Source organism: Schistosoma mansoni, chromosome 7 (assembly GCF_000237925.1).
Source record: "Schistosoma mansoni strain Puerto Rico chromosome 7, complete genome".
NCBI lineage: Eukaryota > Metazoa > Platyhelminthes > Trematoda > Strigeidida > Schistosomatidae > Schistosoma > Schistosoma mansoni.
In genome coordinates this window covers 5,418,800-5,442,930 of record NC_031501.1, presented here as the reverse complement: position 1 = coordinate 5,442,930, position 24,131 = coordinate 5,418,800, and the positions used below count along the sequence as shown (strand labels likewise).

The window sequence follows — 24,131 nt, the reverse complement described above, 5'->3', positions numbered from 1 at the left end:
TTTAAATGGTTTAAGTTGTTTATTTCCGTTGGCGTTTTTTTAGCAAGGTTGTTTTCTGCATGATGTGGTTGCTGACCCCATACCCAACCCACCTCCTTTATCTGGTCTTGAAACCGACAGTAACCTCAGAAGAGCTACAGATGGAGTTCATTTTCCCCCCTAAATAGAAAGTTATTATCATTGACAAATAGACTAAAAAACAACAACTCTTATGCAAATATAATTTTATTTAGTCATGAAGATATAACCTCGAGAAGCAGTGACTAGTGAAGTTAATTATATCTTAAGTAATGTGAATCGAAGTAGAACAGTTAAGAAACCTATGTATTTTCAAATATTTCATATGTTGAATAAATGTCTTTCTTCTTGATTTACAGTTCCACTTCCTGAACTACTCAAAATTCTGCTATCAGGGAAACCAGATTTAATTTCAAAAAGAGTTTTTGGTGAAATCCAACCACATCGTAATTTAGCGCAAGAATTAAGAGTAAGTCAGTTTTATTTAACATGTTTTACTAACAAACATTGGGTCGTACTTCGCGTTAACCACAAACAATTGATGTGTTTATGAAGTTTACAGTTTTTAGAAAGTAAATATTCAGAAAAAAAGCAGTTTAAATTACAAACTATTACTAGTCATTTACTAAGGCTAGTTGTGAAAAAATTTGAGTAGCTTAATGAAAGGTTTGATCACATACAACCTAGGGTCAGTGGATCAGTGTTCCTGTCCTAATTTGGCATTTCACAACAAAGTACGCTGACGAGCCAACATAGGATGTAGTTTAGGACCTTCGGGTCTCATAGGGAGTACAATATCTTTAAAACAGATAAGAATACACGCAAAACTTTGGTATAATTAGAAATTAGTTGTACTTTAAGCTGTCCACTAGTTCATGATTGAAGTTTTATATAATGAAACCTAAGATCTCAACATTCATATTGTTACATCTCATCAAACAATGAAACAAGGTAAGAAGACATCATTTATTTATCAGGTTCAATTTCAAATTCTACCTTCAAATATTATCAGTGTTGATGATAGTATAATTTATTGAATGTGTTCATTACACCCTGATCTCATTTTATAAAATTTCTTGATTTTACTTACTTATATTGTATTTCTAGACTGCTATCGAGACAATTTATCGTGTCTTGCCAAAATCGCATGCATTCGGTAGTATAGCTAATTTAATTGGAATACGACCAGGTTACAAACTAGAAACACAAATATTAAAACATGGTCATACACAAAAAGAGTACAAAAATATACTTATTAAAACACTTAGAGATGCATGTAAGTATTGTAATATATATATATCACTTGAATAATAAAAATTTACTGAAGAGAAAATATATTATAGCAACCATCCTGACAATCAAGTAGAAATGCAAATGAAGTTGTCAGTTTTCGTAACAAGAGCAATCACAATGTGTAGATCATTGAAAGATAATTTGTGAATAAACTGACAGCTGTTTTTAATAGTTGGTAATGCTGATTATTGAATTTGAAAGATAGTCAAATGTTTCGATTATGGTTCATTTTGGTTAAGCCTTTTTATTAACTTACTAAACAGACATCGTCATTTGGACAATAACAATTTGTATATTCTTTGTACTGTTATGACCACTGGAGCACATGACACTCTAACCGAAATGTTGATTGCTTAAGTATCATTCGATGACTCATACTTCTCCTCATATAAGTATGCACGCAAATCCTATTATCAGCTTTTGTTTTGGTTTGCTGTGCCCTTATTAAATTTGACTATAAATTGCCTATGTAATTGCTTGCTGCTCGCTGCTGGCTGCTCGCTGACATTCGCTCAGGTGCTGGTAGCTTTCTGGCCTGAGTTATTTTACAATGATCTGTAGTTGCTGCTTCTATTTGCCTTCTGATTTTATGCACCGTTAAGATTGGAATTATAATGATTATCAAGGTGAACGATTAACGAAGCACTGCACTACAATATAATTTTTTCGTATCAACGTCATGAACGACTCCCTTCGTAATAAATTTAAGCGAATCACAAGTATAGAGACATTCTATTGATTTCCGTTATGCACTATTTGTAACGTATACACTAAGTGAAAATATGTATGTGGCACATTATTCTCCATTTTCTTTTCTGACAAAAATCCAATAAGATATATCATCATTCCAACGGCGTCATGTTTCGTTGTTGAAAGTTAAATAAGAAAACCGTTCATATCAGAAATTACTTTGAATTCTATTAAGAACTTTGATCGAATGAATCAGTGTTTTAATAAACCTTTCATTTAGTGATATAAAAACAAGCTAACAAACATTTAATTCAATTGGACTGTAATCTAAAAGTCAGTTTAATGTTGAGTGAAGAAGAAAAACGTATTTTAACAACGCAGACTTTTTTTTTACCAAGTATAGGTTTGTGTACATGTCTTAATGTTGGTTTACTGATAGAAAAGTTACTGATACAATCGATTTGTGCAGACGGAAGTGAGTAAAGTGAGGTTTCAACCTGTGGAAGTTAAATGTCCCCTTCTATTTTAATGCATGATAGATTATTTAAAAAATTCTTTTTCCTATGCTCATTTTATCATTGGGATTTTAATTTTATTAGTTAAACATAGTACAATGCAACAAGTGATATCGAATCAACAAAATCATGATTTAGAAAAACTCATTATACAAATTGCTGATGTATGCAGTATAGTAGCAACAGAATTAATTGGATCAGACACAGCAAAACCTGGTAAACATTTTACAGGTAAATTATAAAATCACTATTTATCCTAATGGTTTCGATTGATTCAGTTTTTAATTATATAAAGTTATCTTTTGTTAGAAAATATTCCTCCATCTGAAATCACCTATCATTTAATGTGTTCTTCTTAAAACTATTATTGTAATTAAGTTGCTTGATTAGATTAAGAAGAATAAACGTGTAGAACTGTTAAATCGTTTAATTTATACATTCTAATAGTCTAATTTTCAAATTATCATTATCATCAGAAGAAGTTTTAGTAATTTTATAGTTGAATTCATGAGTCATTTGATGCTAGACCACCATAGAAAACCTGTAAGCAATGGACGGCCTTTTACGTTCAATTGTGGGACTCCTCAACAGTGCGCATTTACGATCCTGGAGTTCTAGTGGGAAACAGTCACCAGTGGAGTTCAACCGGGTCTGTTTTGAGATAGTAACTCACTGAAGACAATGGTGGACGGTTGATCGATTTCGTTGATTGGTTGAAGTTGGACATTAACACCGTTGGTTGCCGGCTCAGTGGTCTATCGGTTAAGTGCTCTGGCGCGAGACTGGTAGGTCCTTGGTTCAAATCTCACGAGGCAGGATCGTGGATGCGCACTGTTGAGAAGTCCTCAAATAGGACGAAACGGCCGTCTAGTGCTTTCAGGTTTTCCATGATGGTCTAGCTTCAATTGATTCATGATCTCAACTATTAAAATTATTATTATCAATCAAATTTAAACGTTCAACCTACGACGTGCTTACCAAGCTACATGTCTAATCTTTATGATACACTTTATTTTAGATTAGACGTCTGAAAGTTATTAGCAGTGAAGCTATTTACACTTAGGTTTCGTCATTGAACACCATCTTTAGCGTATTCTGTCAGCGAAATTGAACAGGTTGATGTCCTCCGTTGCATTCAAACTCTCATTCTGATACTGCCTCTGAATATGACTGGAAGATATGCCACGATTCTACAAAACATATCAAAATAGTCAACCCGTTCTAGTCTCTGATGATAAGCTTATTCAAAAAATGAGTCTATTTTTGTACCGATTTTGAAAGAAACTATACTTCAATAAAGCATTGTGTGGTGAGAATTTCCCTTTAGGAAACATAATCTGTAAAGATCTATTGTAATTAATTTGTTCTGCAGAGCTCTAAACGCTTACTAATTCACTGGACAAATCCTACTTTTGAAAATCATAAAACCGGGAGAGACTTAGTCGATATTTTATCATGGGGATCTAAATATTCTAAATAACCTACATCAAATTACTGAAATCGAACTATTGTGAGATTAATCACAAGATTCCAATATTTTACATTACATACAGTTATTACTAATTGTGTTGTGAGTAGTTTATTATATACAACAACTTTTTATATTAGGTGTAAACTTGGAAACACTAATCATGAATCTGGTCAAAGGTGCTGTTTATGACACTCCACTTGCTAATCGTGGCGTTTTAAGTGGACTATTAGCTGCAGCTGGAGGTGGAATTGAAGCTTTAATGGGTTTGATTGGATCGGTTGGTGGAGGTGTTGAAGGATTAGCTAGACTACTAGCTTCAGGTGCTAATCCATCTGAAGCTTTAGGTGAACTATTAAAAGGTCTCGATGATGATCCAGTTAAAGCTTTAAAACAACTTGCCAACGCTATGGGCGGAGGTGTAGATGGAATTAAAAATATATTGAATGCATTAGGTGGTGATAAACAAACAGCTTTGAAAGAACTAATCAAACAAGTTGGCGGTGGCGCTGAAGGACTTAAAAATCTATTCGAAGCTGCTGGTAGTATCAAAGAATTAATGGAAAGTTTGTTTGGTGAAGGTTCAGAAGGATTGGCTGGATTAATAGCAGCTGCTGGAGGTGAATTAGAAGGTTTAAAAAATTTGATACAAGCTGCTGGTGGTGGAGTTGAAGGAATTAGAAACCTAATAGGATTAGGCGGTGACCATGTAACTGGTTTGAAAAATCTTTTAACTGCTATCGGTGGAGATAATGTAGGTTAGTTATTGTAAAATTAATTATGTTTATATTACCATTAATTATAGTGAATTTTATTTTTATTCATATATCTGTTCTAAAATTATCGAATATCTGACAGATGTTCTATTCACAAGCCCATATCATTTGATGTAATAATTGAATGCAGTACTTTCTTAATTATAGATTCTTCAATGTGGCTGTTATTTAACTTTTCTCTTAACTTAAACTGCGCTCTTCTTTGTATATCTTACCGATATAAATCAATCCTTATATAAATGAACAGAGCAAGTATTTTTAAATAGTACTCATTTCTTGATATGCTGTAATCGCAATGCATTGAAATCTTTAAAATAAATGAATAATCTAACATTATCGATGATAAATACCTAACCGAATATTCATGGATTGTAAAACATTCTGAGACTTTATTATTCATTATTCATGACTAATTCATCCATATTCAACCTGGATTATTAGATAGCTTTTATGTTTTACTCAAGGGAAAGTTTTCCTATTAACTCTCTTTATCTACGAACGTTTTCTGTTATCCAAACTTGGAATTCCCTGATACTGGTTTTAATCATTTATTGATTCTAAACGATATCAGTTTCATTGGTAATTTGATGCAAATATAACTAGGGAGCTACCGATGTGTTAATTCTGTGATCTGAAATTTTAAGTTGAAAAGAAGTCTTATGATTTACTTTAAATTTAATTTCAATAACTCAATGGTCACATATCTAAGTTGTTGGTTCCCAAAAATCTTATGAATAATGAATTACCTATTGGGACAAAGAATGAACAATTTTTACGTGAGATAAATGTTTTACAGATTTCTTGAAATAGAATAACTCAGTAAGAACGCTATATATTCATAACGATCTGTTATTTTGAACATTTTTCAAGTAACTAAGTATTAGATTCAGCCAACTTATCTGGAATGGAAACAGAAGATTACTGGTACAATATATTTGTTAAATGTAGATGTTCGTAATAATGTGGTGTTTAAAAGTAGTGATAGTTCACAGGTTACCAGTATTGAATCATTTGTGTCTTCGAAGAACCGCTTACGTAATTTAAAATTCCTGAGCGGGCGCTGTTAAGTTTAAACTCAGAGTACTAGATAAATATAGCGAATTTGTTGGTATATTTATGAATATTCATCATTTGAGTTGACTGCCAAATGTATTAGGTATCCCAAACAACCGACCACCTCATCTCACAGTGTAGGAGTATATTAGAAGAAAGCTTAGCCAAAGAACGAAATCGTGTCATCAGTGCATGCAATCATTGAATAGTATTCTAGGTGCAGACTACCTGATCAGGGCTCAAGTTATCATCGTGACTATTGGAGACGTTGGACAAAATGATTCAAAATCAGTTGCAACAACACACTTGGTTAATTATTAAATCTGAGTCTCAAAATTACTTGATACTTTTTATTCTGTAAGTCTATTCTTTCTTCCTGGTTCATTTTTAATACTAGAGCCATCTCTAATATATAGGTACTCAGCTTACTGTACTGAGGCATTATGGAAGCTTCAGTCAAGAGGCATTTTTGACAGATTCTACGTCCCCTATGACCAACTGACTTATTGTTTATGGTGATATAGAATCTGAAAATAAGTGATATAGGTGGCATGCAGTTTGCTTCATTGTATACTACATGTAAATATTCCTAGTTCTTAATTATCGTACATACCCTACTTGATTTAAGAACTAGTGTTGTCAATGTGTCTAGTTCAGACTGACTGTCTTCCATCTATTGAATCAAGCTATCTATGAAAATACTTAATAGTTATTTCATTAGGTAATAAAATGGACGGTTTGCTTTGGCTCACAATTATCAATCCATGCATTAATTGAATGCGTTAAAAAATTTAAATACAATCCACAAGCCTTTCACTGAGTACATTTCCTGTTACCTTCACTTTGTCTTTCTAGCTGATGCCTTGTCAACTCTCATAAAAGCTGCCGGTGGTGTAAAAGATGGATTATCTGCTTTATTGCAAGAATCTGGCGGTGGTCTCAAAGGTTTGGAGAATTTACTCGAAGCTGTTGGTGGTGGTGTTGAAGGGTTGAAGAATTTATTGAAAGCAACGGGTGATGATCCATCTGAAGCATTGGCTAACATTTTGGCTGCCGCCGGTGGTGGAGTAGAAGGTTTAAAGAATCTATTGGAAGCTGTAGGTGGTGGTGCTGAGGGATTGAAAAATTTGTTGAACGCAATGGGCGACAATCCAAACGAAGCTTTAGCTAATATTTTAAAAGCTTCTGGTGGAGGTAGTGAAGCCCTAAAAAATTTACTTGAGTCGATCGGGGGAGGGGCTGAAGGCTTACAAACACTTTTACAGGCATTAGGAGGTGATCCTGCACAAGCTCTAGCTAGTTTAATCGCTTCTGTTGGTGGAGGAGAAGAAGGTTTGAGGAATTTTATTGAAGCAGTTGGTGGCGGTGCTTCTGGACTGACTAATCTTTTAAAATCTTTAGGTGGTTCTACTAAAGAAGCTTTAGAAGCTTTGCTTACTGCTTCAGGTGGAGGGATAGAAGGTTTGAAAAACTTAGTGTCTGCAGCTGGTGGAGGAGCGGAAGGTTTGAAAAATATCATTGAAGCTGCTGGAGGTGGTTTAGAAGGATTAAAAAACCTATTATCTTCACTTGGAGATGAACCTGTTGAGTCGTTGAAATCACTATTGACAAGTATTGGAGGCGGTAAGCTAACAGTGTGATTGTAAAGCATTTTGACATGAATAACGTATTTATTATTGTTTTTCATAATGGACTACAAATGTATTCCTCAATACATTATGACTTCCATTTTTGTTAAACTAGTAACTCACGATGAAGTTTATCTCTCCAAGATAATTCTCTTTTTGTTAACAGCAGTTAGATAAAGAAATACATTTAAGTTAGAGTACGATGAAGTTTAAATTCAGGTCTCTATCATGTTGAGCTCACATACATAATACGGCTAGTGATTTTGTAAGAACACTCATTGTACATTATGATAACTAACTATTTAACAAGTAAATCAATCTTCTGTTAGTATGGTCACCTGGATATATTTTAGCTACCATCTCGTTACGAACTTTTAACCACCTATTCATAAGAAAAGAAAAGTAACCATAGCTTCATGAGAAAATTTATTGCCTTAACCTGAACCATGATGTTCACAGCGTTTCAATATATCTCTATATCTGAACTGATTGAAACAGTTTAATGTGCTCGATGCCGTTGACCAATTGAATAATTCACTTAAGTTAAAGTGGACCACCGAAATGCCTGTGAATACTATTTGACTTTGAGACAAGACGTCAAGTAATCTGTCAGATTTATTGAATAAATCATTTTATTATGATACATATATCGAGGTTTTTCTATTTCTATTTAAACACTGTTCTTTTCATAATGGTTTTTTTGATGAATAAAAAAATCTAGGTGTTGCAAATCTAATTACAGCTTCTGGAGGTGGTGCTTCTGGTCTAAAAAATCTGTTTGATGCAGTTGGTGGAGGTGTACAAGGTTTGACCAATTTATTGAGTGCACTAAGTAGTGATATGAATGAAGCACTAATTAACCTACTTAATGTAACTGGTAACCAAGAAGAAGATTTCAAGAATTTAATTGAAGCATTAGGTGGTGGTGTTGAAGGTCTTGAGAATTTATTCAAAGTCATCGGTGACAAAGTTGGCATTGAAGGTTTATTAAAAACACTAGGTGGTGGAGCTAAAGGTTTAGCAACTTTGTTAAATTCATTTGGTGAAAATGGCAATAAAGAAGAAATAATAAGAAAGTTAATAGAAATCTCTGGTGGAGGTGTAGAAGGATTAGCTGCTTTATTAAAATCTGCTGGTGGCAGTATAGACTCTATTAAAGAAATCTTGAATGCATTTGGTGGTGGACATGAAGCATTAGCTAAATTACTGGCATCATGTGGTGATAATCCAGCAGAAGCATTAAAAGTCTTGTTAGAAATGTTAGGTGGTGATGAAAATGCATTACGAAATCTATTATTAGCCAGTGGACTTGATCCAAACGATCCAAATGCTTTGAAATTACTTTTTGAATCATTAGGTGGAGCTGATGTAGGTCTAACAATTTTAGTTAATGCTATGGGTGGTGGTGAAGAAGGAATGAAGAGATTGTTGAAAACACTTGGTGACGATGGACTTGCTAATCTCATTACAGCAGCTGGTGGTGGAGAAAATGGAATGGAAGCTTTAATTAAAGCTATAGGTGGTAAAGGTGTTGAGGGTTTGACAGCGTTAATTAATCTATTAGGTGGAAAGGAAAATGGTCTTGCTACTTTAATTGCTGCTGCTGGTGGTGGACAGGTTGGATTAGCTGCATTACTTAAAGCTGCTGGAAAGTTTGCTGAAGATGGAGATGGTTTAGCGGCACTGATTGCAGCAGCTGGTGGTGGTGCTGAAGGTCTAGAAGCATTAATAAATGCGGCTGGTGGTGATGAAGAAGGATTGAATAACTTATTACAAGCAGCTGGTGCAACGGACTCTAATTCAAAAGCTAATATTTTAAAAACTTTGATTAATGCAGGAGGTGGAGGTCAAGAAGGTTTCAATAATCTTCTAAAAATACTTACGCGAGGTAAACACGAAAGACCAATAGATGGATTGGCGAATTTATTAAAAGTACTCGGAAATAATCCAGATACATTAGGAATTCTTTTAGAAGCGATCGGTGGTAATTCAGATGGATTAGCGGATATATTGGCAGCGGCTGGTGGGGGTGCAGAAGCTTTACAACTCTTGATTAATGCAGCAGGTGGTGGTGCTGAAGGTTTAGTTAATTTATTAGCTGCAGCTAAACTTGACAATCTACAACAATTAGCAGATGTTCTAGCTGCCGCAGGTCTTAGTGATGATCTTGTTTCAGCTGCTAGATCGGGTAATTTATCGGAATTTTCAGGTATGTTAATCTGAACAGTTAATGGTAAACTATGCTACTGATGAATTAAAATTTTTAAGTTTGGTAAATTACCAATTTTGTAACAAACATGTTAAATGTAGGTTACCTGAACAAGTGAGCTTCAAGCTTTCCATTAACAGTACTTTGTACGCAATAAAAACAGATATCATCGTGTACTATTAACTAGGGAACACTAGAAATTTCTTTTATCTTAATTAGCACTCCTCTGAAATATGTACTCATCAATTTACACGGGATGGGATTCAAAACATTTATTTTTATGTTAGGCAGGAATAAATCAAGCCATTGAGTCAGTATCAAATGTCTCATGTTGAATGTTTTAAGTTGACCCCCTACTTTATCCGCTATCCTTACGTGATGGTCAATTTAGCCAATTAAAACAACTCAATTGAACTACATTGACTGGAATAAAGGTTCCTTGATGTTCTACTATGACAGGCGGCTTAATTGCAGGAGGGTAAATTCGATACAGAAAACTTAAGGTCCAAGAGCGAAGCCATGTATTGTCAACTATCTTGAAGGGTAATAACAGGTTTTTCGCACGATTAGTCAGTATCCTCAATGATTTTGCCTTCGCAAACCGGAAAAGTAGTCAGGTAATTCTAATCATAAATATAGCACACGTTACCTTGTTAAACGGATACCCAGTATCAGCGGTTTACCTGAAATGTTCAAAACTAGCATATCGAAAACTATTAAAAAAAGAGTGTGTAATAGGTCTTAATCACCTAGCCTTCGGTCTCTTCAATCGCACTCTCAGGTAGTCAAAACCAATAGTAACTCAGTTTTCTTTCAAGAGTCCCTCAACGTGAAATATTTTCCAAAAATGTGGACAACCAGGAAATGAAAACTGATCTTTTGTCCTTTTTAAATTACGTTTATCGTTGCTTTGGATAATTACTAACTTTCACTCTCTTCGAATTATTTGACTTAGTGTTTATGACGGATAATATTTACTTACTCAGCCCTGAAAGTAATCTGATGTTCTGTCATGATAACTCAAAAACCCTAAATATCAAAAAATCCTAAGCAAACTACAGAATGATTTTCATAGTTAAATATCACATACACAGGAAACAACAAATTACCATCTGCCTTTGAGGGTTGGTTTCTGCCTTGTCGATATAATTTGTGATTCAGTTTCCAAATTATAATCACAGTTAGTTAGTGGCTAGCATTGGAATTCAGGAAGTACTATATGGGACTCGTCAGCTGGATGTAACTTCATCTCAGGATTGATGTTCACTCCGGGACTCGAACTCAGTACCGTTTGCTTGAAACGTCCTCATGTTATCCATTTAGCCACTGAGATGTTGGTAGATCCAACTATCAAGTCCCAACTAGAACGAAGCTTCATATAAGCTTAAATTGTTCAGTTTTCATTGTAAAATCTCTTTAATGCAAATCTTTAATCTAATGTGATATCCATGCAATTTTTTATGATCTAATTAGCTATCTAATGTAATTCCTAACTAATGGAAGTTTTAAAAAGTTGTTATCACTAAAATGTTTTCAGATTTAGTAGCCCGTAATGCAGCAGAAGAGAATTATATAAGAACAAGAAGTGGTAAACGTGAGTTATTTAACTAAAAAAAGACATTACATTTATTACACTAGAATGTACTGAATATATATCATTAAAAAAGGGAATCTTTTCGTTTTAAAATTAAAAGGAGCAATATATAAACTTTAGTTGTCTTGTATAATATATTTTTAGTAAATTCTAATCAATAAATCAGTATAGTCCAGGTAGTTGATGATTAAACATTTAATGGTTTAACTCCGCTCCATCTATGATAATATTAGCAGCTGCCTTCAAACAAACGGTTTGATTGACAGACAACTGTACAAACGTGTAGTTAATGTATGGGTTACTAGTTTTGTCATAATTCTTATATCCTTTCAATAGTTCTGGCCAAACTATTATGATACTATGAATTTGCTTAACATGTGATTCCAGATAGGTTGCGAAAGAATTAAAACATTAAATGAAAGATTAGTTTTAATAATCGATATAAAATTTTTAACGTTCACATGATTTTCTGTTAGACCAGGTACGGAGAACAACACTCTAAATAAGACTCGCTGAGAAACCTGGCATTTACTAAAGACTATTAAAAGCAAATGAATCCCGATGAAGAACAACAGAATCTGAGATTTTTGATCATCAGATATCTAGTCATTGATTCAAAAGTATCGTGCACTTTATAAAAGAATCTGGAGATTTCGGACTTCAAGTCATTATGAGTCATCAGTATAAGCCATTAGGAAGTCCTAAAACTAGACGGAACATGTGTTTTGTTGTCTCTGCTTTTCAATGTTTACCACAGATGACACTTTTCAGTGGAGAAAATATTTCCAGAATGTAAAATGTTTGATAAAAAGATGAAACATTGTATATATGAACTATACAACTGTGGACCATGTCACAATTTTACTCATCTCGGTAACGACGATTCCACAAACTTGCTTGATTTACAGTTTAATAACTAACTAAGTTTAATTTCTGAAAGTCAAAAGTATCGAAATACCATAAACCTGTTATCTAAGAAATACAAACTAGAAATATGTGTATTAATTATCTGCTCCTGACATTCCTTTCCCGAAGTATATTTATTTAAAGTTTAATGATCATTGTATATTCGTTCTTAATAGACACTGTTGTATCAACTCACGTTTGTGTTCCAAAAATCAGAACGATCGTTTTGTTATCCATTTGTTACATTTAGTAAACTAAGACGAATAAAATCGAGATAACACTAAATTATTTGAACTTTATTATGAGTTAACATTTCAGTAATTTAAACTTAAATATGTGATGTTTCGTCATTACCTATGTAAAATTACCAGATACTGACTGGTATATTAGATAATGAATTTTTAAAGTCATGTTAATTTTATAATTATATATTAAGTTGGTGTCAAGTTGGAACGAAACCATTGTTGAAAATGTTTTAGGCCTCGGCTGGTAGATTTCAACATATTTTTATTATCAGTTATAGAAAGCTAATTGTTCTAAGTAGAACGAATGGACTTCAGCTACCGATGGAGTCCAGAACATGAATGTCATCCTATTTGAGAGCCACCAGCTGCATTTACCTGAATCTCAGTGTCGGTATTCACACTGGGACTCAAACCCTGTAAATTTTGCCTTCGACGTCAGAGTGTTGTCCACTGAAGTGCTGAGTATAGATTAGCATAAACTCATCCAATAGGTATGATATTTACGCTATTTTTAATTTTGATTTCTTTTTATGAAAGAGAAACTCTTAATAAGAATCAATTTATTTGTTAAATACTTTTTTCTAACCAAAAACTCTAGCGAAAGAACTGTGTAGAGAAGAAAAAGAATGGCTTCGTACACGTCCAACTGGTCCTATCAGTAAGTTATGGTGATACATAAAAGTAATCACTGCTTCAAACTATTACATATTTTTCACCCTCAGCTTAAGTGTAAAACCTCATGAACCGTTTTTAGACATCTATTAGAGTTATGTACATCTAGATACATATTAGGGAGGTCTTACTTACTTACTTACTTTCGCCTGTTACTCTCAATGGAGCATAGGCCGCCGACCAGCTTTCTCCAACCCACTCTGCCCTGGGCTTTCTTTTCTAGTTCTATCCAGTTTTTGTTCATTCTTCTCATGTCTGTCTCTATTTCTCGGCGTAATGTGTTCTTTGGTCTTCCTCTTCTCCTTTGACCTTCAGGATTCCATGTGAGGGCTTGTCTTGTGACACAATCAGGTGATTTCCTCAAGGTGTGCCCAATCCACTTCCAGCGCTTCTTCCTGATTTCTTCCTCCGCTGGAATCTGGTTTGTTACCTCCCACAGTAACATTTTGCTCATAGTGTCTGGCCATCGGATCCGAAGTATTTTGCGTAGACAGCTGTTAATAAACACTTGTATCTTCTGGATAATGGCTTTCGTAGTTCTCCACGTCTCCGCCCCATACAGTAGAACTGTCTTGACATTTGTATTGAAAATTCTAACCTTGGTGTTGGTTGACAATTGTTTTGAGCTCCAGATGTTCCTCAGTTGTAGATATGCTGCTCTTGCCTTGCCTATCCGCGCCCTCACATCTGCATCTGATCCACCTTGTTCATCAATGATGCTGCCCAGATATGTAAATGTTTTCACATCTTCCAAAGCTTCTCCGTCAAGTGTAATTTGATTGGTGCATATTGTATTGTATCGGAGAGTCTTGCTTTTCCCTTTGTTTATATTGAGACCTACTGCTGCTGAGGCTACTGCTACACCGGTCGTTTTTTCCTGCATTTGTTGTTGCGTTTGTGATAGAAGAGCCAGATCATCCGCGAAGTCTAGATCGTCAAGCTGCATCCTGCCTGTCCACTGTATCCCGTGATTTCCTCCAGATGTTGACGTCTTCATGATCCAGTCGATCACCAGGAGAAAGAGAAACGGTGAGAATAAGATATTAGGGAGGTCACTATCCGCTAATTCCTTATATTGAGTTTAGATTGTGTCATGTATGTTTTGGCCTCTACTTTTTTATTTGATGCTGTTCTCTGGTTTGAACCTACCCTTCTCTAACTAAGTGAAATCTTTTTTGAAAAATAAATTATAAGCTATGAATTATCAGAATATTTAAATATCAGTTGTGTGATATAATTGACAACCAAACGTAGGTGAAAATAAGACAATTTGTAGCTTGAAATTCATACATCAGTTGATAAACCAAAAAATGTCTTAACTGAGAAGTGTAAAGGTTATTTCATTAAGTCATCATTTCAAAAAGCGGGAAACCATAAAACATGGCAATGCAAATTCAGCTTCCCATTTACTTAGGGAGAAAATTATGGGCTCGCACCCAACTATACTGATCGGAAAAATCAACTGATGGGATGAATTATTCAAAATGATTATTTGTACATATCTTAATAAGGCCAGAACAAATTTTACCTACAGTAGGGTTGATCAAAATTTAAGCCGTGGAATTGTTTAATACGTCCAGTTTTTCTGAAGTACTATAATAAACACATTTCTACAAATATCTGTCTAACTGAACTATTGGTTTTCGATAAAGTTCGTTGATATCAGAAGTAATAAGACATTCCCAACTGGACTTCAAAGCTTATTAATTGAGTACTCAGTATTATCATATGTTATACTTTAAACTCAATGACAAAATATGGAAATAAATTTTGTTTCCTTCCTTGTCAGTGTTTTAACTATACGCTTTTCTTAAAAATGTCTTCTTCACCGAGAACCTAAATGACATGCAAACAATTGTCAAATCCCACTGTGTTTATAAATTTGAATGTGTATTTGGCCGCATATACGTATGACGGAGTATTCGTGTTTTCAAAACTAGGATGTCTGAATATGTACCTAAATGATTGCAAAAACAAATGAAATCAAATGACCTGATAAGCGTAGATGATAAACATCCATAGTCCTTTATTGACAAATACATAGTTGAAACAGATCATATATGTGTGATTAGATTGTTCAAAATGTATTGCCCTAAAATATCACAAAGTTCTGGAAATCTTTGTTTTATCATTACACTACTCAAGTTTATCAAGAGAAATAATTGTTTTAAAAATGTCTTCTCGTTGAAATATTCACATCATGGTTTGAATGCAAATTATCATAAGTAAGTGTGTGTGATGATATATCTCTATCAAAAAGTTGACCAATTTGATTCACGTTTACTTTTTAAATTTGTATGTCGAAAGACAACTTCTTCATTCATCAATAAATCAGTTGTTTGGTCGTTTGAATAATGCTTCCAATGATTAAGTCACAGATGAGCCAAATAAAAAAACCCAATTTTAAATACTTATTTCTAATGTTGAAGAACTTCTTAGTCAGCTGAAAGAATTTGTCACTATGCTATATGGTTCAAAGTTTCCAATCGACATGATTAACAAAGAAATCTCTTCAGCTTAGAACCAAAGTTTTGTTAAATCAATACTCAGTTCTTTGATCAAGCAATATGTTTAAATTATTAAAAAAAAAAACATTTACAATTGTATCAATTATGTCTTTCTCTTTTAATACATAGATTTCATTCGTAAACTTACAACTATAAAACAAAATTATAGAAAATGGAAAAAAGTAAGCATGTTAATTGCATTTCCAATTTGAACATATCTAAAGTACAAAACTAAACACTTTAGTATCCCCGTATGTACAACAAATTTCAGCTTAGATATTTTGGTGAAATATAGAATTTGAGCACTATTTAGTAGTCAATTCGTATAAACATCTCATTTGTACGAAAATTTAATCATTAGCTGAATCATTCAATGAAGATATGTCTACTAGCAGAACAGTGTGATAGTTATCCTTTTAGTGAGCTTCTCAGTACCGATCAAGCATTGAGGCATCTAATAGCTATGTCACACAATACAGATCTTAGTATTGTAACATAAAAATATTAGTTGAATTGAGAAAACTATACTATCTACTACAAAATATAATTTGAACTATATATATAGATTGAATTTCATATAGAGTGAGATTACCTTAGGTTCCCTGCCCTCATAGATGTAATAGTGATAAAACGAAAAAGAACCTCATAAATATTTTTATTCACTTAAACATTCATGAAAATTCTATTTCCTGTATGTCTTGCATTTACACATATATATGATTCAAATGAAGCAGGAAGTTCTATTGTCAATCATAGACACATAAACCTATTTGTGAGAAAGAAACCTTCCAATTATCTCCAAGTATATCATATCAAATATATGATATGACAACAGAATACTATCATCTCAATAAATTTAATCAAGAATTAAGCATAAGACACTAACAATTATCCAAATGCTTTATTGTGTCGCCTAGTTAATTTCAAAATGATCTTCGATTAACAATTTTTTTTACTAATAAATAGCTCTTATTCATACTTTCCTAGAAGAATATATATACGTATATATATAGATAGTTGACCAATAGTTCCGTCATCAAAATTGTGCTGTGTTTGAACTTGAGGATTGTTTCTCTGTAGGCGAATTCTCATTTAACTAACAATCTCAGTTATATCAATATTTCATTGAATTTATTGTATACTGAAAAAAAACTAATTGAAATTAAAAAAATTAACGAATATTTGCTTGATCATGTTGATCATTTCCAGTACGGGGATTTGTAGAGATTGTAGTATTTTCACAGTTGGATTCACAGGCCGATCTTAGCTAGACAACTTTTGAAAACCTGGAAGTCCTGCGTGCAGGATCGTGGATACACACTGGTGAACAGTCCGTTATTAGGACAAAGCGGCCGTTCAGTGTTTCCAGATCTTCAATGATGGTCCAGCTTAGATGAACACGTGAATCCAACTGAGAATGAATCGATCATACTAGTCCAACAACTACACGTTATTCTGAAGATTCAACCAAAGGTGTTAAGATCTCTGAATAAATAGATCGTCACCATACTTGAATTTGCATATATATAAATATTCTCAAAACCATTTTCAAGTTAGCTTACATGCTCATACAAAACAGTTCATATAGTAACTAATAAACAATAGATTATATAAATTTTGTTACGTGAGTCATAGTTGAAAGGCTTCATTTCAAAAATTCCTTATGTCATAGAATCTCTCAACAATATTTTAATTTCTCTTATTTTCTTTTAGTTAACTGAAAGGGCCTCTGCAGCACAGAAAGAATTAGATTTGACTGTTTTACCGGAATTTTCTCAGTCAGTATGTAACCTTATCATGTTTTTGTATTTAAAAAGTTTTAGTTTGATTTCATTTTTATTCACTGACTCCATTTATTTGGAAAGAAATCATTTGATCAATTTTAACTTAAACATGTTAATCAATAGTGTGACTAATTTGTGATGAATTGGTGTGATCGAGTGGATTTTGTACGATAACAGGGACAGTTCTTTTGCTGATAGTTCATCTGACAATAAATAAAGCTTCTATGTATATGAATCTTATAAATCACTAAGAGCTAGTACACCAAAATATGAAGCCTAATATGTAGCTAAGAAGAATTAAAACGGAACCTAAAATTATAATGAGAAATTAATTGAATGACTTGCACTGGTCAGTTCAACAGGAGAATATATTGTCTCGTAATGTTATCCTGACCATGCCGCAGCATGAATTAAAATCTGGAGTGAAATAAACTCCACTTCAGGAAGGAATAGCTCATAATTTTAATTTTTAACTAAACCTTTGTCCCATAAAGACACATAGACTATCAATTAAAATGTGTTACGTAGTAATTGCCTACCGCTATATATGATCATTTAAAAAATTCTCAGACACTTCAGTGATAATTAACATTAGTGCAGCAAAACTAATTTTTCATAGTTTATTTTGTGGATAGAGTAGATTTGTTAAGGTTGCAGAGATGATTTTCGTAATGAACAACTAAACAAAATTAGTAAGCACTGGACAGTTGTTTCGTTGTAGTTTAAGACTCCTGAGCAGTACTTAACATTAGTCAACTCTAAGCTTCACTTCTAACAAAAAACAATATTTTCGGCACCATTGAGTCTTCATCATTTATCCACAGTTTATTCAAATGATTTCCATAATAATATCCGTCGGTCATTCAGTTTTAAACGCACCGCTTAATAACGACTAGGTTAATACAATAAAATGATGCAAAGCTACTTAGTAGCAATGATAATGAGAAAAATTAAAGCTTGGAACCTGTTGTTAAGAGTTATCTTGAATTCGTTGAGTTTGTTAGTATCTCGAAGGAAGGCTCTATTGAACCTTTGTAGTGCTGTTCCCCCAGTTGTCCAGTGTTTCTTTAGCTTCAGTTTCATCTTGGCCACAACCAGGTGGTGATGTGAAGCTATGTCAGCTCCTCTCCTGGTTCTCACGTCTTCCATTGTCCTTCGGAATTTTTTGTTGATACGAATATGATCTAACTGGTTCTCTGTTATGTGGTCCGGTAAGATCCATGTATCTTTGTGTATGCGTTTGTGTGCGAATATTGTGTTGCCTATAATCAATTTGTTGAATGCACATAGGTTTGCAAATCTTTCCTCATTTTCGTTTTTATCCCCTAATCCATGTAGTCTCATAACTGTTATTGTCCATTCTGACATTGGCGTTTAAGTCTCCTATAAGGAATGTTAGGTCCTTTCTTAGGTACTTCGCTATGATTGATTGCAGCTTCGAGTAGAAATGATCTTTAATGTCATCGTTGCTATTATTGGTTGGTGTATAAAATTGGATAACATTCATTGTGATCCCCTCCTTTGTTTTGAATGATTCTTTGATTATCCTGGACCCGTGAGATCCTCATCCTATCAGTGCACTACGTTCTTTGGATAGCACTAGAGCAACTCCCTGAGTGTGTAGAGCGTTTTCCTCTTCGTGACCGGAGTACAAAAGCATCAGCGTTTGCTGTCCAGCTCGGGTGCGATGGGTTTCACTGATTCCAAGTACTGCCAATTTGTATCTCCTTATTTACGTTGCTATTTGACTCGTCATCCTGGTCCCCCACATTTTTAAGACGTTCCATGTACTTATAAAAATTGTTGCCCCAATTTTTAGAAGGAGCATCGGTCTTGTGACTTTTAAAAATTATAGGCTCTCACCATGAGGCGTCATAATTCTTCTGAATGAAGATCCTTGAATTTCCAAGACAAAAATTAAATGGTTTAAATTATTCATTGTCGTTAGCGATTTTTTAGCACGGTTTTTTCTATAGGGTTTGGTTGCTGACCCCACACCCAACCCTCATTCTTTACCGGGGTGTTGAATCCGACAATAGCCCTAGAAGAGCTCAAGGTGGAGTTTTAAACGCAAATAACCTAATGGAAAATACATAAAGTTGTCTTATTACTACACCAATTATGAAAAGTCAATTAGAGAATGCTAGTTTTTTTATGTCCTTAACTATAGTCATTGATCACCTAATTGTAACTGTTTTCTTAGTGTCTAGTTTTCAAAGTCAATTGAATTTCATGGATGAAGTTGCAGAGAGATATTCAGTTGTTTAAACTAGTGACCGAATTCCGGGTCAATCCATAGAATTTGGTCAGTGATATGAACTGAAAAATCATAAAATCAATAACTGCCAAAGTCTCAGCTAGCCTTTATTTATGCTTGCCATTCCAAACAAAACCTCCTGTAGTCTATCTCTGAAATAACTACACATCTTAATACGTTTTTAGTTATTTTGATGGTTTGTCGTAAAAAATTAAAAAAATACCTAATTTGTATTTACAATTCAAACAAAAAATTTACAATTACATTTTAGACTATTGAATCATCGCTACTCAATCTTCACCCATATCAACAATGTAATCAAGAGCGGTTAAACAAATTTGCAACTCAATTAAATTCTAATATTCTAAAGTCTCTTAAAGCACAAATGACACGGTTAGATAAAGAAATTGATTTTGATTTAAAAGAAACAGATTTACTCGACGAAAATCTTTGTCTTGAAGAACAACGTCTTAGGCAAGAAAAAGAAGAAGACGAAAATCAAACATTTGACTTGTCAAAAAGTCAATTATTTAGTGAAGAAGAACGTCGAAAAGAAGAAGAGTTGTTATTGGAAAGCAAACGATTAATAGAAGCATTCGATAATCACGTTATTATGCGTAAAAAGCTCAGAGATGAAGAAATCATAGCAAAATATAAAAGTTCGTTCACAGTGATTTTAAGTCCCTTTTTTATTATATGTTGTCTGATAATTTGATCTGACAAAAATACTATTCATCTCTAGTTCTGTTAGTGTGATAGATAGTTCAGGAAATAATATCGTACAACTTATGTATATCATTAAGTTAAGAAAATAAACAGAAGCCATGAAAACTGATGTAATCTTGTGTATATTGAAGTTTGTCTTGATAAATATGTAGGGATATGTGAAATAACTAGAGAAATAAATGTGATTATCAGACTAATAATGTGGTTCCTTGAGCTTTTTATCAGAAAAGAAATAACTTATCAATGATTAAAACAAGTTATCGGCCTTTCAGAGGTACTGTTTTTTTTATTTGTTCAAAAACGTTTCTTGATCTGAAAGCTTTGGAATATCTCTTATTTATCTATATCGTAGCTTCATTGCATTTAATAAATACAGTTTCAAGAAAAGGGTAAGGTCAATATGATATAGAATAGATGGGATGTGGTTAATACTGGAATTCGGGACTCGTCATCTAAATTCACCTTCATCCCAGAGTTGATGTTCAAGAAACGCGCGTACAGGTTTTTACTGCTAAACACATTACATCTATCCTATAAAAACTTTTGTTATAAAGGTTTTATCGAGGCAATCGGCGCAGGATCCACATATGCCAACCAAGATTGATCGAATTTTAGTCAAAGATATCAACGACGAGATAATTCAAACCAAAACAAGTTGGTACAAATATAATGGAAAAAAAGATAAAGCTAGAACACTGAAATCGCAATAATTTTGCAGTTGAATTCACGAGTCGATCTAATCTAGATTACCATATAAAACCTGAAAGCACTGGATGGCCATTTAGTCCTATTATGGGACTTCCCGACAATGCATGTCCACAACACTTCATGCAGGACTCGAACACAGGACCTTCAATCTCGCGCCCGAATTACTAACCTTTAGACCAGTCATCCGGCATCCAACGGTGTTAATGTCTATTCTTAATCGATCCATGATCTTAGACAACCCTTCATCCACTAATTGAGGTGGATAACTGTCCCACACCCAACACTGCACACTGCTGAACAGTCCCAGACTAGAACAGAACGGCCATTCATGATTTTCGTACTACAACAGTCGGTTTAAAATATTCGAATAAAAATGTTTTCATTAAAATGGATTAGTGTTTGACTCAGTAAAATAGTGCATTTCACGTTAATTACAGTTTAATAATTACCAAAAAAACTTCTGATTCATAAATTTATAGAAACAAACGGATAGATGTAAAATGAACACTGAAAAATGATGAATAGTAACCACTAAATTAAGATTACTTTGAAATAGTACAATATGAAATGTAATAGGGCATCATATACTGCTTTACGATCTGAATACTAAGATTACATATGATTGGATTATTTTGTTCAGTAATATTAACTGTACTACTCTACGAACTCGATTGACTAACTTAAATAGCAACGAAAATTGTACATTGTGAAGTTAATAATGACGACAAGGTATTTGATAAGGAAATCATGATTAACATACATTTTTTACTGAAATACTTAGTTTAATCTTTTTTCATCTACATTTATTCTTATTTTTCTTTATTATGAATCTGTATTGTATCTTTGGCTTATAATGATGATAATATCATCGAAAGTAGCAGATCAGGATGAGTTAGTTATTCCCGAACTAGAAGGCTTTCAACATACTGCTGAAAATGTTGATCTTCATGAAGTAGAGTACGTTTTCACTTTATCAATATAACAATCGTTTTGATACTTTTAAACAGTTACTTCTACGTTAGACAAGTTTTGTTTGGATACTTCAACATAACATTATCTCTTAAATTCTGAGCTTTTCATATAAATCGTCTGGGAGTCATTCGCGCATTGATATAACCTTAGCTTTGTATGGTATATAAATAGTTTTCCTTACAAAGTGAAATCTCAAGCTGTTGCTCGTTGGAAACGTGACAACATTCTTGTTGTGGATGCTAGATCCCCAGAAATCACTCGATAAACGTCTCATTTTTAGAATTTTATTTTCAAATGTTTGAATTTCACATTTTTGTGCCAAAGGCGCTCACTTTTACCTTCACTTTGCATATACCATTTGGAAAGACCTTAAATACCATTGGTTCATTGTCTCTTTTAGTACTCTATTTTGTGACGTTTTTTAAAGACATTTTCGTTCTGTATATATATATATATATATATATATATATATATATATATATGCTTGAGTTGCGAGCTTGTTTGTTCGTGCTTCCGGGCTGCTTATGAAATATACATTTCCCTCGGCTGAATCTGGTCTTCTCCCTCTAGTTATCAGGGCTAGAGCTCATTGGAATAATTTGGCTTGTCCTGTTGTTGTATCACTGGTTTCGTTCAGTTCGCCGGTTAGGTGATATCGTAATCTCTTCATACTAAGTAGTCCTAGAGCTAACTTGTTCTGGTTCCATATTCCTCTGAAATCGCAACATAAGCATGATCTCATTTAACACTTGAATTAATTTTATACTTTGAGGAATCTCCAAGTTCTGAAAGCAAGCAGTAATCTATGAAGCCTATTCAGCTAAATGTAGGATAGCAGCTCATTAGTACATTTACATACTAAATAATTCGGTTAACTAACTGATTGAAAACTAATTTTAATATAATTCTTTTACAATTATAAAATAACTAACTGACCTTGGATACTATTTAACTTTAATCCATAATTAAAACAGCCATCAAACTCTAGATAACATTAGCGGCTTTTTAATAAGATTTCAATTCTGTATAGTAGATCAGCTAAAGGTGTTAAATAGGAGGTGCATTAATCAATATAGAGTAACACAAATAAGCGAACGGTATTATCTGCTTATGCATATGTTGTTCGAACTCTTACATTTGAAATTCTTGATATTTTAAAATATAAGATGCATTATTTAATCACTTCACTTACACATTATGCTTATGTGAACCACTATTGAAATGCTAGTTCAATTCGTTCAATCAGCAAGATCGTCATTAAATCTTTGTTATCAATTGTAGATCAACATGTAAAATACCATATTTCAGATAGGCATGTTAATGTTATAATTAATGCCTTGATAGAATAATCAAAATTAAATGTTATTTTCCGAGTGAATATCAGGAAATATATTTTAAATTTTTAAGGTAACTATGATCAATCTATTTCTTAATAAAACGAAGTTATACTGGTAGGCTACTGATTACATAACTGACACATTTAAGAAAGTAATATTAAAAAGGTTAACTTTCTTATCATTTGATCACCTTGAAAGTTTTTTTTAATTTGAATTACACACTATCAGATACATAAATGATATAATTTTCAATGTGAACCACTTTGTAAACTTACTACTGGAATTTATTCCATTGACTCGCAAGGTTGAGATTCATAAACACTTATCTTGTTGAATACTATATTTTTCTTCACCCTCAGATGTGTAACATAAAAAGTGCATAAGCTTTTTCTAAATAGTTCCTTAATGTTACAATGAAATCACTTACTTTTAGGAATATTCATCTACTAAGTCCGTGAAGGGAATAATGTTGCTTAATCTAATATCCTATTGTAGTGAAATTGTACACTATAAACTACTGTGATACACCTATGAAAAGCATGTTGTTAGTCCCTTGTTCTTCCTTTAGTTTATATCAGTTTGTCATGAAAAGTGCTCTATCTTCAATTAAGTGGATTTTCATCACACACCTTGATAATCACTATATATTATTTCTATCATTCGAACGGATATGCAATTTAGATGAACATTAAGTAATTCATGAATCAAAATTAGGTATTTGTCATTGTTACGTCCTTGATCTATCTACCCACTAATATACAGAAGATAACTTG

General features: G+C 33.3%; 1 protein-coding gene across 1 annotated transcript in view; it reads left to right on the top strand.

Moving 5' to 3' along the window:
* Positions 1-24,131, top strand: part of Smp_152910 (hypothetical protein) — a gene marked incomplete at both ends in the record, with an annotated part of 48,458 nt that overhangs the window by 22,152 nt on the left and 2,175 nt on the right. Inside the window, 12 exons of the mRNA XM_018798685.1 lie at positions 378-487; positions 1,126-1,294; positions 2,601-2,747; positions 4,125-4,742; positions 6,669-7,436; positions 8,163-9,650; positions 11,188-11,244; positions 12,994-13,053; positions 15,704-15,756; positions 17,288-17,356; positions 19,887-20,274; positions 21,925-22,001. Coding sequence (XP_018653603.1) covers positions 378-487; positions 1,126-1,294; positions 2,601-2,747; positions 4,125-4,742; positions 6,669-7,436; positions 8,163-9,650; positions 11,188-11,244; positions 12,994-13,053; positions 15,704-15,756; positions 17,288-17,356; positions 19,887-20,274; positions 21,925-22,001 — 4,004 coding nt within the window. The remainder of the gene's footprint in view (positions 1-377; positions 488-1,125; positions 1,295-2,600; positions 2,748-4,124; positions 4,743-6,668; positions 7,437-8,162; positions 9,651-11,187; positions 11,245-12,993; positions 13,054-15,703; positions 15,757-17,287; positions 17,357-19,886; positions 20,275-21,924; positions 22,002-24,131) is intronic.